This window comes from Hydractinia symbiolongicarpus, chromosome 10, assembly GCF_029227915.1.
Source record: "Hydractinia symbiolongicarpus strain clone_291-10 chromosome 10, HSymV2.1, whole genome shotgun sequence".
In the NCBI taxonomy this organism is placed as follows: Eukaryota; Metazoa; Cnidaria; class Hydrozoa; order Anthoathecata; family Hydractiniidae; genus Hydractinia; species Hydractinia symbiolongicarpus.
In genome coordinates, this window is record NC_079884.1 from 16338184 (window position 1) to 16354859 (window position 16676).

General features: G+C 32.8%; 2 protein-coding genes and 1 long non-coding RNA gene across 4 annotated transcripts in view; 2 read left to right on the plus strand and 1 right to left on the minus strand.

Moving 5' to 3' along the window:
- Positions 1-1647: 1647 nt before the first annotated feature.
- On the plus strand, positions 1648-2475 carry LOC130612910 (P2X purinoceptor 7-like). The gene is made up of 3 exons (XM_057434244.1): positions 1648-1897; positions 2003-2183; positions 2259-2475. Exons 1-3 carry the CDS (start codon positions 1648-1650, stop codon positions 2473-2475), a joined length of 648 nt encoding a protein of 215 aa, XP_057290227.1.
- Positions 2476-2960: 485 nt separating this feature from the next.
- LOC130612717 (EH domain-binding protein 1-like) overlaps positions 2961-16676 on the plus strand; it is a 51016-nt gene continuing 37300 nt past the window's right edge. For both annotated transcript variants that reach the window (XM_057434067.1, XM_057434066.1), the window contains exons 1-6: positions 2961-3025; positions 8142-8303; positions 13996-14152; positions 14381-14437; positions 15053-15231; positions 15790-15917. In XM_057434067.1, coding sequence (XP_057290050.1) covers positions 8194-8303; positions 13996-14152; positions 14381-14437; positions 15053-15231; positions 15790-15917 — 631 coding nt within the window. In that variant the 5' untranslated portion in view covers positions 2961-3025; positions 8142-8193. The remainder of the gene's footprint in view (positions 3026-8141; positions 8304-13995; positions 14153-14380; positions 14438-15052; positions 15232-15789; positions 15918-16676) is intronic.
- On the minus strand, positions 3753-5904 carry LOC130612720 (uncharacterized). Its single transcript, XR_008975528.1, has 2 exons — positions 5415-5904; positions 3753-3884 (listed from the first exon to the last, which is right to left on the minus strand). It is a non-coding gene; the product is annotated as an uncharacterized LOC130612720 (long non-coding RNA).

Below are 16676 nucleotides of genomic sequence, written 5' to 3' on the forward strand. Positions count from 1 at the left end.
ATGATCCATGAGGACATAAACTTGTGAGGGGCAACCAAAACGTGGATACTCTTAGGAAATTACCCTCTTTGCCTTGGGCAAGCATTTTGGTGTGATTACCTTGTTATGATTACTAGCAGCATGCGTTATCTGTCCTGCCTTACTCATTTATTTTCTTACCCGGCATCCCGATCCATTCCCCAAATTTACAAATTGCGTTCCATGCGTATGATGTTGTATACCATAATGTGCCATAATACAATATTCTCGATTAATAAGTGTGTTTTTACTGAGTAACCAAGACAATTAAAACAAGATTAACCCAGCATGTAAATTTACTCCCTCTCTCTCGTCTCTCTCAAACTAACAACCATTTCTTTTCTTACAATTTTAAAGCTCCAAGCAACCAACATGTTTTTACTATTAAGAACATAATAAGAGCAAATATAACTGGAAAAGGCTCGTAATAAGCCCCACAACAAAAGCAGATATAAAGGCTAAAGTAGTTTATAGTTGATAAAGTCCATGGACAAATCCACTGAGGCAGGATAAAAAAATCCATTAAGACAGGATAAAAATGAAAAAGAAGTGTTCAGGGTTCGAATTAGCAGTTCATGCCATTTTTGCGAATCACTTTGCGAAGAAAATGATAAAATTGCCAACCGAATATTTTTAAATGGTGATAGAAAAGCTTTTTTAGATCGCATTTTAAGAACTTAAGAACAAAGAACGGCGATAAAAAAGCTTTTTTAGATCGCATTTTAAAAATTTGAGAACAAAGAACGGCGATAGAAATGCTTTTTTAGATTGCGTTTTTAAAATTTAAGAACAAAGAACGCCATAGAAATGCTGTTTTAGATCGCATTTTAAAAACTTGATGGTGGTTTACTTTGTTACAGAGTGCCAAAGTTTTTGCGAACCGACTTTACTTTTCTAATTCCAACCCTGGCGTTATTTGAATTTTAATGACGTCAGCAACCCATCCACAAAAAAAAAAAATTAAGAACCTTGTTTTCACGTTGCCTCTATTGTGTAGAGCTTAAAGCGCTGATCAAAAAAAGGAAATGATCATGTGCTTTTAATGAATGTTTAATGAGATATATATAGGTTTTAAAATTTTACTGAAGTCAGCAAAGACCTGCCAAAACACAAACATTTTTGTATTTTTGACAAACGGCTGCAGAGGTATTACGGTTTAAAGGTTTTTTGATGACGTCATCAACCCGCCTATTCCAAAACGGATTCGGGTTTGGGAAACTTACCCAAATTGGTCCCAGGTGGTCCCTAGTTACCCATGTGGTGAAAAATCACCACCTCGTGGTTATTTGACCTCAAAGTTTTCAGTGCATTGTAATGGCTTAAAGGTTACCTACGATACTTTTACAATTGGGCGTCATATAATAGAAATTAAATTCAAAATTAAGAAAACGTTCTCCTTAATTTTTAAAAGTTCATCTACTTGAAGAAACAAGCTTTGTTAATTCATCGTTTTTACACTTGTGCTTCTTCTTCGATGTCTTCTCCGAGTGCGCATTAAAAACACCAAAATTCAAGATGGTTGCACGATACGTCACAGAATGGTTGTGCATTGGAATATTAAAGCAGTAAAGTTATTAATGTGGCGTGAATCATAAGTTATCAGCTTTTGAAACTTGAAAATAAGAAATCATGTCGTCTTCAGACGTTTCTGATGTTGATTGTCGAGATCAAGTTCTTGATTTCCAGTTTGAACCTAGGAAAACTCTCAAATCACGGTCTGAGAGTGATTGGGTGGATTACGAAACAGACGAAGAAGTGGAAGAAATATCTTCCAATTTCAGAACAAATCTTGCTGTAAGCACGTGGTGTAATTGTGGAAATTGTACATTAAAGCCCACAGAACGTGAACTCGAGTCCTTCGATTCATACGAGTTGAGTGGTACATTGGAAATAATTATTTTCGAACGAGATATCGTTATAAATGTAGTCCTGGAAACTAAGTTCGTCAGTTATTGATTGGATAATTATGTACGTATATTTTTAGAATCTGGGTGCATAATATCCTACGTAAATTTCGCACCTATTATACTGCTAAAAGAAAATCTTTGGACGGCTTTGGTTGGGATGCATGATTGCGAAAGTTCTTATCTACCTCCAAACTTGGAGGAAAGAATACGGTATTCGTATTCTTTCCTCCAAGCTCCAAAAGACAATGTCCCTAACAAGTGAGTTTCTTACTAATTTTATTGTTAGAACCATAGCTACTCTGGCGTTATAATATCATAAATGTATTTATATAGGGCTTACAGATACGCAGCTTATCGGCAGTTTACATGGTGGGTTCATGTCCGTCTTGGTAAGTCGGTAAGAAGAGTTATTCCGTCATGTGTCGTTAATAAGATACGGGACACATTTCCTGCACCTGATAACATCTACACTGGCTTTAAAGATGGGAGATTGGTGGACGAAAATGAATTGTCTTGGGGGCGACAATGCCCAGAAGATGGAATACAATAAACTATATTAACAATAAATGTACAAAAATAAAGTAAATGAATAAATAAATAAATAAATAAATATGTTAGGAAAGTCTTGAGTACTTCGTTGAATTTTCTATTATTTCATCTCGTTCAGGTCGCTCTTTGGGGACGTTGTACCTTCGTTTTCAATCATTTTGGACACGAACTTCTCTATCAACCGCCCGATAGTACGAACTCAAAGCAATTTCTCTGAGAAAATTATAATTCTTTTTTTTCATGACCTTTTTAGCAACAAAGCATTTTGAATATCGATGCCATGAAATTTTAAATTTAGGCTTGTAAGTGCCTTTGCGGGATTTTCGTTTTTTAACAGCCTATAAAAAAAGATGAAATAAGAATGGAAAGTTAGGTATTAAAATATAGATAACGGGGGTAAATATGTGGTGTTATAAAAATTATTAAAGCATTCGTACAGAAAGAGCGTGTGGCAAATATTTCTAACAATTTTGTTACGTAACTCGCTCGATCTTCGGCATACCGGCAGATTTTCCGTTTTCTGATGGCCGCCAAGCACGCTAGTACAGATGGTGAGATGAAAGTTTTCATTAGTAGTTTTTTGACTTTTGTGAAATTTTGTGGAAATTCTGATGTGAATTCTTTAATACCATATAGTAAAGACTTATTTGAAATAAACTTTTAAAAGCATCGTAGGTAACCTTTAAAGGGAACCTGAGGTATACTAGAAATTAAAAAAAAGGTTGCGAAGCATTTCGCAAGTTGCAAGCAAAATTAAACTATCCAATACTTTGTCCCTAGCGCTTCTTGTTTAATTGGCGCTAACATCTTCCGAAATACATCAAAATTGAATATCATATAGAAGAACCCTGGGGACGAGGTAGGAACATGAACGCTCTGCGGAACAATTCGTTGCTCAAAAACAGTTTTTTTGCGAATAGACTGCGCGAGTATTTGATGTGCGTGGGATATTCTTTTCAAAATGTGCGAGAAAATTAGATTACGTGAAACTAACAAAAACGAATAACGCGTGTTAAAATTTTGTACCGCCTTTTCCCACAGAATGGTAAAAGTAAAGAGCGCAATACAAAATTACACTTTTAGCAGTATTCCGAAAGATATGTGATACATCGAGTTGTACTACCCGCAGAAGTTGGTCCTAACGTTAACGATTTCGTAAATGACCTCACAACAAAACAGTATTTTTTTCACGTAAAAATACCGGCAGTAGAAGCCACAGAATCTGCTGGAACGAATTTCGAAAACTCACGGGAAACAATTAAAACAAAAACAAACAAATCAAAACAGTTTTTTAACTTTATCAAGATTTATTAAATAGCTTCAAATTTGGGCAGAAAAACAATAACGGATTCGCCTTCTTTTCACCACACGCATTAGAAGATTACATCACTCACTCCCATTGTACACAATCTAAAAGAAAAAGAAAACATTTTCATATAGTGAAGCTTCCAGTGCCTTTAAGGGATGGCCAAGTCAATGGAATTGAAAGCACTGTTTTTCATCTTATAAATAATTAAGGCTAATTCGGAAAAGTATAAAAGAAAAAAACTAAACAATTTGGCAACTTTACTAATTTTATACGCAAAGTTCCAACCATACCAACAGTTTCCAAATCTGACAAAATAATTTTAGAAGTGTTTATTTTTTCAGAATTTGATTGATGCAAGGCCAAGGGAAATTAAATAAGTTTATTGTCCTAGACCCATTTAAAAACATATGCTTCTCATCATTCGGTTTTTTTTCAACCAACATTAATGTAATCACCCAGAGGAAATTATAATGTCTCTTGTGTGTGTTTTAGAAGCTGAGTACACAAATACAAAAATATTACAAGTGCTGAACTTTGGCAATCATATTTTGCAATCAGACCCTTTTAAAAACTATGCTGAACCATGAGAAAAGCACCTTGGATAAGATTCTTTGTTGGGCGAATAAAATGACTGACAAATGGTTTATCGTGAATGAAATAGTAATTTTTACACAAATAATTTAAAAAATAATGAACTTTGTTATGTGGGTTGTTCTCAAACACACGTGGGCGGTGGACAAAAAACTGTGATGTAATTTCTCTTAGTCTATTATTCCTGAGAATATTCTAAAATAAGAGGGTGTCAATAAGCTGCAAACAGCCACATATATAAGGGCGAGTTCGGGCAACTTTTCCAATTAAATTAGTGATTGTCTTCCAAAACCGCCCGCACTTTCCCGAACTTGCCTGGAGCATTTTCAAAATTCAATTCCTTGTAACATACCTTGTGGACGATAGTTGGAAAAAGATGCTTTAAGAGAAAGAAGTTAATAAAAATTAAAAGTTATTTATCAAGTAAATTTTATCAAAAACCATCAAAAACAGTTCTTTTAAGAACTTTACTACCACATAGTTTACTTTATGGTCTATGCAGGTTTTTTCGGGTGAATACTTCAATTTTTTTGCAAAACGCTAAACTTGCCCAAAAACGCCTGCACGTTATACGGCGTATGCAGCTTATCAGCACCCTTGTTCTAAAATTACAAGCAGTTTCGAAGATGCCCACGCCGTTTAGAGGATGTGGTGCGGCTTGGGCATCCTTGAAGTTCTGTTTAATGACAGTTTTAATGTTTTAATGTCGTTTTAAACCTTGTTCTCAGGGAGGGTGTACGGAAAACTAATTCCTATTGACAATTACATTGCTGTTGGTTTGATAGCAAAAGTGGATATTTTTTTAATTACTGAAACAGGTTACTTATATAATAAATAAAAAATGATAAAAAACGGTTGGTCAGCTCACTCTAGCGCCCAGAGCTATTTGTTTTGTCTGCGCCCTAGCTACAGGTTTTCCTATAACTGGCTATCAGTTAGGTAGTAATACAGCTTCTCCATATGTATTCTACAAATTACTTTCAATTCTTTTATACAAAACTGAGCTCTAGCTAGCTACCTTTCGTGTGATTAAGCCTTACCTTGATTTGGATAAAACCAATTAAAATTGATAATATTGTATTCTTACATCCTCTTAGAAACAATAAAATAAAACACAGCTCGGCGCGTTTTAATTGTACAAATTACTTCAATTTTTCTTTAGGAAAGGGTACCTTACACAGGAGCTTTCCAATCCAACTAAAATCTCCAGAAAAAGCACAGCAACAAAAAAGCTTAAAATACACAAGTAAAGTCGATTAGAAACAGGACTAGCAATAAATTTTTTCAAAAGAAGAAAACCGTTTTAATACTATTATGTTTCATTAAAATACAACTATAATAGTATTAGAAGCAAAATTGCAAAGTAATTAATTAATTATTTATACCATAATTAGCTATAATACAAAGAAATAAGGCATATTTTGGGTCTGTAAAATATACGTGTCTAAAATGCCGACTACCGTTTCTTGTTCACGGCATATTCCTCTTTGTGTGTTCAAGTTCGGCGGACGTATAATCCGGACCAAAAGACGGGGGGGGGGGGGGTCAAAATCCGGGGGTGGGGGGGTACGAGCCGTACTTATTGCATTTTTTACTAAACTTATACTTTAACCCCTCGGTCCAAACTTATTTGTTTTATTAGAAAAAAAAATACCCTAGCTTTATGTGCAAAAATATCAGTCCTATTTCTTTACGCTGATTTTATATGATTTTTTTTCTATCGAAATTTTGAGAATCTCAATAATTTTCTTGGTATACCTCGCGTGTAGCAAACGTGCTCCACAATTTCGCTTCGCTCGCAAAGCTCAATTGCTTCGCAAAAATGATCTTGGACTTATTATAGAGCTGAAAAAGTTGGTTAACAATTTTTTTAAAAGCTCTTTTCGTTTTCAAGATATTCAGTTTTAATGAATTTCAGATTTAATTATGCTGCATAAATTATGATGTCATATTTAAGTAAGAGCAAATTTTGATTTTCCATACAACAGGCAGCTTTCTTTTCTCATACAGTTCCATGTTTTTTCTGCATCCTTACGTTTTTCAGTATTTAAAATCTTATGATTATGGCTGTTGATAACAGATTTCATATTTTTTGTACAACTGTAGCTCATTTTACCCATACTTTTATTGAAGAGTTTGTGGTATTTGTGATTCGTGGCAACTGCTTATACTAATTAATTTTAGCAAATAAGCTTTCTCAGTTTCTTCTTTTGTTCCAATTGCCAGACATACTGATGATGCATAATAACAAAGTATCATTGAACATATCAACAATGCTTTAAATGAGCAAGTATAGACACCCTTGGTAAGGGGTCGTCTACAAATTTCGTATGATATTTTATACGAATATATACAAATTTAATTGCTTTTAATTCGTATAAAAATCGTATACAATTCGTATAGTGTTAAATAGTTATACGATTTTTAAAAAATCTAATACGAATTTTATACGATTTTCATACGAATTGTCATACGAATTATATTCTCTTTCATACGAATTGTCATTCGAATTATATTCTCTTTTATACGAATTTTCATACGAATTATATTTCGTTTTTAAACTTTTAAAATGCAAACTAAGCAAACATTTCTATCACCGTTTTTCGTTTTTCAACTTTTAAAATGCGATCTAAAAAAACATTTCTATCACCGTTTTTCGTTTTTAAACATTTAAAATGCGATCTAAAAAAACATTTCTATGCCGTTTTTCGTTTTAAAACTTTTAAAATGCGATTTAAAAAAAACATTTCATTCGCCGTTTTTCGTTTTTAAACTTTTAAAATGCGATCTAAAAAAACATATCTATCGCCGTTTTTCGTTTTTCAACTTTTAACATGCAATCTAAAAAACATTTCTATCGCCGTTTTTCGTTTTTAAACTTTTAAAATGCAATCTAAAAAACATTTCTATCGCTGTTTTCTGTTTTTAAACTTTTAAAATGCAATCTAAAAAAACATTTCTATCGCCGTTTTTCGTTTTAAAACTTTTAAAATGCGATCTAAAAAAATATTTTAATTTGAAACTCATATACGAATTTAATACATTGTCAAACGATTTTCTTTTTTTAAAACCATACGCATCTAATTAAAATCTCATACGAATTTTTTGTTAAACTCGTATGAATTTAACTCATACGAATTTAATTTAAAACTTATACGAATTTAATTTAAAACTCATACGAATTTTTTTAAACTCATACGAATTTAATTGAAAACTCATACGAATTTAATTTAAAACTCATACGAATTTAATTAAAAACTCATACGAATTTTATACGAATTTAGAAAAATTTCATACGAATTTAATTACTGTATGGCAAAAGAAAATTCGTATAGCATATACGAATTTTTTTGATACAAATTGCTACAAATTTTGTAGATGACCCCTAATTATATAGGCTATATTTATATAGGCTTAATTAGGCCATACTGGCCAAGGCAACATGTAGGCTAAATAGGTAAAGAGCCTAATTAGAGGACAAATTTTAGTGGTTTCTCTTATACTCTTAAAAAAACCTCAGGATTCCTGCTAGTTTGGTGGTACTGGCACAAGCAAATAATACAGCGAGGGAAAATAAACCAAGTCATATAAGAATGTGGATGAGAGGACACTTTGGTGAACAATTTTAGGCTGACTTGTTTTTATCTCCTGGTTTGAATTATTTTTTATATGGCAGTATACATATAGTGATTTGTCAACCCCTGTTATGTCTTGTTTGTCTGTTATAACATTAACATGGTATGTTTGTTGATTTTATTGTATTTTAGCTGCAAAAAAGGGGCAGATATGTAAGTGTACATAAATCCTATAGACAAGAAAATGACATCTGTTTGGAAGCGTATACAAAGAGTTGGAAAGAAAGCTGCTAAATTTGAATTCATAGCGCAACTCCAATCACTTACTATTGAATGTAAAAAAGATAAGAAATGGTATGGTGTATTGCTTTTTTACATGCTGCTTAGAATAACTTCAATTTGGGTGGAAAGAAAATAGGGTAACCCTCATGCATAAATCAGAGCACAAAGTTAAAGATAGACAAATTTAACATGTAGAAATTCATCGATGAAATGTTACATGGTGTGTTGTGAAATGACATAAATCTTATAATATTTTAGTTCTTGATTTGTTCTTAATTATAAGCATGCAAAGATTTATATTACCATTCAGAATGTTTGTGTAGGTGGAAAAGCATGTTTAAGCATTTTTGACAACTTTGACACCTTAGTATATTTTTACTGGGTGTGAACTTACTCACTTGAGGCCCAGTGTTTGTATCATGATTTTTTCCCATCAAAATGCTTAAAGTGGGTTTGTTGGGAGAAAAATATTTTTCCAAATTTATATGCATTTGCATTTAGAATAGTTATATTAAAAAGCTCAGAATTTTCTTTATAAGAATATGATAAAAAAAAAAAAAAAATTCCAAAAAATCCTTAAAGGTATATAGTGTCTGCTAAAAACTGAAAGTTATTTTACATAAAGAATATATAAACGTTATTATTAACGAATTTCTGGTTAAAAATTCAAAGTACCAGTGCAATGTTGTTTTTCAAACTTTCAGAGCTTCCTTTCTCATGCGGCTACTTTCATTTTCCATTTTGTAAACACTATGCACCTAAAAACAAGGCTTATCCAAATACATTTCCGTTTACATCAGTGGCCAGGTTTAAAATCAAGACCGAAAAATACAGAGACAGTGTCATCATCATCATCATCATTCTCATGTTAACGTCCGTTTTCCATGCTAGCATGGGTTGGATGGGGTATATTAATGACCCTTTTCCAATCTGATCTAGACTGTGTTAGATCTAAACTCAACTTCCTCTGTATCAAGTCTGTCCTTATAACCTCCTGCCAAGTCTTCCTCGGTCTGCCTAAGCTCAACTCCAATATATCCAGCTGCTTTTACCATCTCTGCAACAATACCTGATACTCCTACAGCCTTGCCAATCTTCAATTTCCTAATAGCCTCCACTACCCATTCTGTCTTGATCTGCATAGTTGGCCCTTCTACAACATCATCATCAGACAAATTATCCTCATCCCAATCAAACTCAGTGTTAAGCAACCTCTGATAATAATTCTTCCAAGCTACCCTTTTCTTCTCCTCTGTGCTACCCAAAACACCTTCATCATTACTTATATACTTCTCACCTACAACATCTTGATTAGTCTTCTTCATCTGCTTTGCTATCTTAAATATCTCATTGCACTTCCCTTCCTAACACATCTGCAAATCTGTTTCTCTCTGCTTCTGATTTTGCCTTATACACTGCTGTACGAGCACGACGCTTAGCTTCTAAGTAAAATATTTTTACTACCACCTGACTTTCACTCTTTCCAAAGTTTCCTCTTTTCCTTTATACACTGGTCAACCTTATTATTCCACCACCAGGTCTGTCTATGTCTAGCTGGTCTTTTCGTCCACCCACAGGTATCATCAGAAGGCACTAAATTGTCTTGCTACAATCTCTTCCTTCAGCTTCCAGACTTTACGACGGGCCTGTACTTTTCCTTGTCTTCCTTAACACTGTTCAAGATAATATCACAAACCAGCAATTTATGCTGGGAAACACACTTTCCCCGATATAACTTTCCCGTCCTTCACCACTTTCTTGTCTGACTTTCTAACCAAAAAGTAATCTATCTGTGTCTTACAACCACCTGACTCATATGTTATCAGCCTACTCTGTCTCTTACTGAATGATGTGTTGCAAACCACCATGTCCGTTGCCATTCCAAACTCAAGCAATCTCTCCCCTTCCTTATTTCTGCTCCCAAATCCATAGCCTCCATGCACACCTCTATAACCTTCAGATGACTTCCCAGCATGACCATTAAAGTCGCTGCCCACCATGACAAGTTCAGTGTCTCCAAACTTTGATGTGACTGCTATTAACTCATCATAAAACTTATCTTTATCTTCCTCACTGAGTCCACACTGTGGAGCATAAACTGACAGAAAAGTGACAATCCTATTACCTATCAAAAACTTTATCACTATAATACGACTATTAACACGCATAACATCTATTACTTTTTCTACCCACTTCTCCGCAACGAATATGCCAACTCCTCCATATCCATCACTATTACCAATCCAAAAAAGCTTATACCTTGCCCTCCTACCTTCCACAAATCTCACTGAAGCTCCTCTCCACCTAACTTCCTGAACACAACACATATCAACAGATCTACATTCTAACATTTCAACTACTTCACCTGCTCTACCTCTCAGAGTACCAACATTTACACTAGCCATCCTCAACCTAGTGTTATCTACCTTGTGATGTGATACCTGGGTAACTGTCTGACGATGCTCACATCTGACATCTGTCCTACCGTGCGCGACACCTTCACTCCTTAGAGTTCCAGCCCCGTTTACGCAGTTTGTCTGATCAACTATTCTTACGGCCATTAATAAAGAGTTTTGGCATTGTTTTACAGCTGGATGCCCTTCCTAGCGCCAACCGTTCACAGACCGGACTGGGTGTTTTTTAAAGTGACACCATCACCATGTGGCATTTCATGGGACTTCCACAATCGCCCCTTTAAACTAAGGTATGGTGGAGGACGTTCAACTCCTCTCTTGTCTCTTAAGGAGACCCTTCACCTGTAAATAATCTAAGAAATGCCCAGTGTCTATTAAACCCTGTATTCATAAATAATAATAATCTAGCATGGAGGATTGCTGTAATTTTTATTGAATCTGCAGGTAAAAGTAGGGTAAATATGGTAACTTTACAGTAACTACAAATAATATTCATATGGGCACAATTACATCTAAACCCAATTATAGAGTTGTTAAAATGCCACATTTTTACCTAGATTTCTTATACATTTGAAGCGAAAGTCAAAACAGGGATAAATTACAACCTTGTTCTAAGCGCTTGCTGGGAACGACATTGTCCGATTTATTCACCCATGTCCTTGGTATTAAGAGAACAAATAAGGGTAGTGTAGCGGCGTAGCTTAAAAAAAGTTAAGCTTAATAGGCTAAGGCGTTTAACGAAAAAACCTAGAAATTGAAAGCAACAATTTCATAGTGATACTATGGTGTATAAAAACAAGAGTGCCCCTGATCACAAAATATGTCCTTGTACTTTTTCCTGTTCAAGTGGGCTCATCACTTTCATGACAGTAAACATGATATTGACACAAATTGCAATAACAAGAAGATGTGATTTTGATAAAGACAGTAAAAAATTGCAATGTTATCACAGAAAATCTTCTCATAATAAAGAGTTGAGACAAATGAAACAAAATCATAATTGTAATGTTTTAATTATTAAATAGTTCGACCTTAATTTTTAATTATTTAGTTTTTTATCTTATTTCGCTAGAAAAACACAAGAGGGGGGGGGGGAGGCTGTCGTCATGTTTAGTCCTTAGAATCAACCAATCACTGACGTCAAACACAATTACGCATAATAAAATTTTTACCAGGTCTTTTTCCATACACGTTTTTCAGAAAGAATTTTTTATATAAGTTTCCAGATATTATTGAAAAAAAAGATATGAGATTTCTTTATTTGTGTATTAATATTAGTTTAATATAAACGTTTTTGTTTTGTAGCAGACACAACTTTTAAAGTCATAAAATGCAAATACTTGAAGCCAAAAAAGCTTTTCAAATAATTTGTAAATACTTGTTAAACAATTTTTAAAACTGGTACTTCATTAAGGAGAACTAACAAAAAAACTACATATATTATACAAAAATGCATGAAGAATAAGCGATGTGAGCAGATACAACAGATTTCAATGTTGCAGAACAAATGCTTTCAAAAGTCATTGTAAAATAAAATGTAATATGATGATATCTCTTTCACAAAATTCAATTATGCTGTACACTTTCTTGTATGTTTATTCTCAAAAGGACATACTGTTTTGAACTTATTTCGTGGTTGACATTGTAAAATTTTTTTTTGATGTCAAAATGTTTCTTGGCCTATAAGTTAAAAAAGTTTAAAGTCTCTTAAAAAAATGAGCCTGGATTCAAAAGGGTTAAGATTTTTACCTTTAAAGTTTTCAGTCTGATCTCATGACATCATTATTGATTATGTGGTAAGTATAATTTTACACTTGAAATCTTAAATAAACTTTAAAACGAAGAAATTTTTTAAAAAAATCAAAGGATTTGGTAAACAACTTTTTATGCAGGAATCCCTTTAATAAAACAATTTTACCATGCAATTTCATTGAATAATATATTTTGAGTTTTTGTAACTCATCATCAGATTCATTCTATATAATAACAAATAAATAACAGTTTAAAAGCAGTTTTATTAAGAAATTATGCGCAGCTTAAAAACAAATACTAACGAATGGTATAACGGTATATAATGGTACAATATCTTAAATCAGATTTTAAACAATAATATTGCCAACATCCCTGAAGACGTCGTTCATTATTATATTTTAATAACTAATGTATGACTTTTATATTCGTCCTTTGTGTTCAAAGTAGGTTTAATTTGACGAATATATAACGCTTCCAACACCATTAAATGATGGGACGATCTGCTTGATAAAACAAGTATCATAACCTCATCCATTGTGAGTGAGATGTTGCATGATTTGAAGTGACTACTAACGGGACTTGTTGACCTTGTATGCTCTTTTACGCGGGTTAGTAATGCCAGGTTGTTTGCCCGACATAGCACGATTTACACCGTGGACATACAATTTGGTAAACTATATCACTTTTAAGAGCCTTTTCGATTGTTGGCTTTAATGGTGGTGATATTGTTTTACCTTTTCTTAGCGTGAAGACAACTTTACAAGGAGCTTCTATTCTTTTGAGTTACTGTTCGAACTTATCTGATATGTGTCCTCTGTACTGGATGAACATCATTTTATACGGTACCTGAATGGTACCTAAACGGTATACGGTACCTGAAATGAATCTGGTGATAAGGTATAAAAACTCGAAATTTATTATTCAATTAAATTGCGTTATTGGTCATTAAAATTTGTGTCAATAAAAGTCATTATGCCACAATGTTTTTACCTTTCAAAATTTTGCCATGATTGAAGAACTTTAAATAGACTACAAACCCAGGAGGTTCCAAAAGTTTTGATAATCTCCTCTTCAAATTATCAGCGCATCATTTTTATTTTATGTGATATGTACACATACTGATATAATTAACAGTTTCAGTTATTTCATTTGTTTTTTTACTATCTGCTTTCTTGATCTGTGTGATATTGCGATCACAAAAATTAGTAAAAAATTAATAACCTTGAAAATTAATTAGTACTGCGTTCAGTGGTCATGAAATTGGTTATAAATATTATGAAAATATCATGGAATTTATTTTAGATTTTTTGTGGCTTATATAACTATTTTTGTAATCTTGACTTGACAGTCTCACTAAACTAAATAGCAGGAGTCCTTTAGACTTGTCAGAACTTGGTTAATGTAAGTCTTGTAATGGGACAAGAAATTTTCCCTGCTTACAAACACTCCTACATATTCAAGGTTTCATTTAATGGAATACTTTTGTGCTTCATTTGAGATGACTGGTGCACATTAGTTGTTGTGGAAAACACATTTCTTGCGTAACAATTCTTTTTTTCTTGTTTTAAAATATGATTTGCCATTTTATTCATGTTTAGGGTTCCTACAAAACTAGTTGTACTATGGCAGCGTGGGGCCAATAGAAGAAAGTATTCAAAATCCTTTAACTTTCAACCTGGTATTGCAAAACCGTACCGAGGTGTTATGGTATGGGCTGAACCTGAAGAATTAGAAATGATATGTACACTTTACAAGGTAAGGAAAACCTTACCTAATAAAATTTCACTCATTTGCACTATATTTTCAAATGGAATATTCAAAATCACTGACCAATTGGTGATGGCATGTGTTTAGAAAGAGATTGAAAATAATTTCATGTATCTCGCAATTTCAGATATTTAAAGTAGTGACATGATAATTATATGCTCATACTTTTTTAATCATTTATAATTTGAAAATCTAGATTTTGGCTGATTTTTTTAGGATGATAAACCAGAAGCTCCTTTTGAACCCAAGGACTGGACATTTATCATTCTTGATGTAAGGGTTTGCGTTAAAATTCATTATAGTTTAAATTATTATTATTATATACCTACTCTTATTATTTTGCAGATCCTACAAACATTCTGTGTCTATCTGTCTGTCTTTTTGCCTGTCTGTCCGTCTGTGTTTTTTTGTGTATCATATTGGTGCACTTCCCTAAAGTAGAGAAACTCCATCTGCTTTAGAACCTCTAAATATGATAACGTCAATTACCACATTGGCAAACAACGTTATCCAAATATAATGCGAAGGAAATAAAAATTTCTAAAAAAATTGTGTATGAATAGGTGGTTGTAATGTTTAAAATAAATTACATAATTTTATTTTACTTTTTCATCTGCTTGAGTGGGTTTTAAAACAATGTTTATAGCTAGTTAAAAATTACACTGGTAACAAACTTGTTTTTTATATGTATTTTTATACTTGTTTTTTGTGAATAGATTACATAAAAAAAAATAAGATTTAATTAATTAGAAACTTTTAGAAATGAAAATGCTCGGAAATTTTAAATTGCCTTTATTGAACTATGGTACTGGGATTAAGCCACTATAGGCTATTGTGAGATGTCTATATCTGTTTCATTCTTGCTCATGTTCCACCTTCTTGTTTCAGGAATCTTCAGGTAGAAGGAAACCTTTAGCACAAGCTTCGATTGACATGGCAAAATACTTCAGCATTGAACCTTCATGTAAACAAATGACAATTAAAATGAAAGCTGCCAATAACAAAGTGAAAACTGCTCAAATAGACATTGCACTCTCATGCGTGTTTCTTCGTGAAGGAAAAGCAACGTAATTATTAATTTTTTAGTCTTTTTTATGTTATTCATATTGCATGAATAAACAAAAAACTCTTATTGAGTTAGATGCTATAAGAATTGTTTTTTCAGAGCAAAATGTTTAGGTTGTAAAGATAGCAAAATAAAAGCCATAAAACACTTAAATTGAAAAGTATCTAGGAAGTTAGGGATAGTTGCTTCTTATCCTTCTGTATTTTTATATTTGTATAATTTCAGACTGTTATTTTTAAATATATATACCATATACATAAACTTTTCAACCATGTATGGAATATGTCATTGTATTTATTAAATTAATGCATTAACCTCGTGATTTGATAAAAATGACAAAACTTTTGTTTAACTCAATAAATAGGTATTATTAAATAATCATTAGTAAAATAAGTTGGCAGTACAGTACATGCTTTATATATTTTTGTGGTAACTTAGAAGAAAATATTATACTGTTTATTATATATTGTTGTTGGCTTAAGTAAGCTTTTGGGAAAATTTGTTTTGGACACATGCAGGAAGAATGTAATTAAAATTTGATTTGTGTTTTTTTTTTTAGTGATGAGGATATGTTAAGTGTGGCTAGTATGATGAGCCTGAATGATATCGAAAATTTTGATTTTGATGAAGATAACCGTGCAAGCAATAAAAAAGGCAGTCGTTTGTCAGGCTCGTTTCCAGACACAAGTAAGTACATTGTAAACTTTACCAAAAAAAATTCTCAGACAAGTTTGATTACAAAAATAACCTGGATATTTTGTGTTTTGCTGAATGCCAAAGTGTATTAGAGACTGAGTATTAGCTTTTGCTATACTTTTTTAATTAACAACATCTTAAATATTTAAACTGTAAATTGTTTTACCAGAAAGTTTGTCTGTCTTTCTGTTTGTTACCTGCAAATTAGATGTGATTCCTTTGATGTAGAAAAAGCTATGTCCAATTTGTTAACTTTATTGAGGTTACAGCACAACGCAAAAATATTTTAGACTAATGTCAATAGCATTTTTTAAATTAGTAAAGCCAATGCGCTGCACTTTTATAGGTTAAGGTTAAATAACTTGGAAACAGATGACAATAACTGACGTCATCTCCTCTGCAGGTAACTAGGGTCAATCCGCCTGTTTTGGAACCGACAGGTTGATAATGTCCTCAAAAAACCTTTAAGCCCCAATATCTCTTCAACCGTCCCTTAAAAGCACATGATCCTTTACATTTTCTTGAAACGTTTTAAATTTAAAATAAAAAGTCCTTGCAGGCTTTTTGATTTCGGATTCATAGCTTTCATCCACTTCCATCGAACCTTCTGTACATTTTTTACTTTAAAGTCAATAATGTTCTTGAATATGGCCAATAAGTGCGTGAGGTCTTAGCCTGTCCTAAATTACATCTTCACTATATATTCATACATATATATATATATAAAATGAGAACTTCAGAACATTATAT

What these genes read in the sequence shown, in the direction of transcription:
- LOC130612910 (XM_057434244.1), top strand. Translation starts at nt 1,648, where the DNA reads ATGTCGTCTTCAGACGTTTCTGATGTTGATTGTCGAGATCAAGTTCTT. An exon ending in CGATTCATACGAGTTGAGTG is followed by an intron (nt 1,898 to 2,002) that starts GTACATTGGAAA and finishes GTATATTTTTAG; the next exon opens with AATCTGGGTGCATAATATCC. An exon ending in AAAGACAATGTCCCTAACAA is followed by an intron (nt 2,184 to 2,258) that starts GTGAGTTTCTTA and finishes GTATTTATATAG; the next exon opens with GGCTTACAGATACGCAGCTT.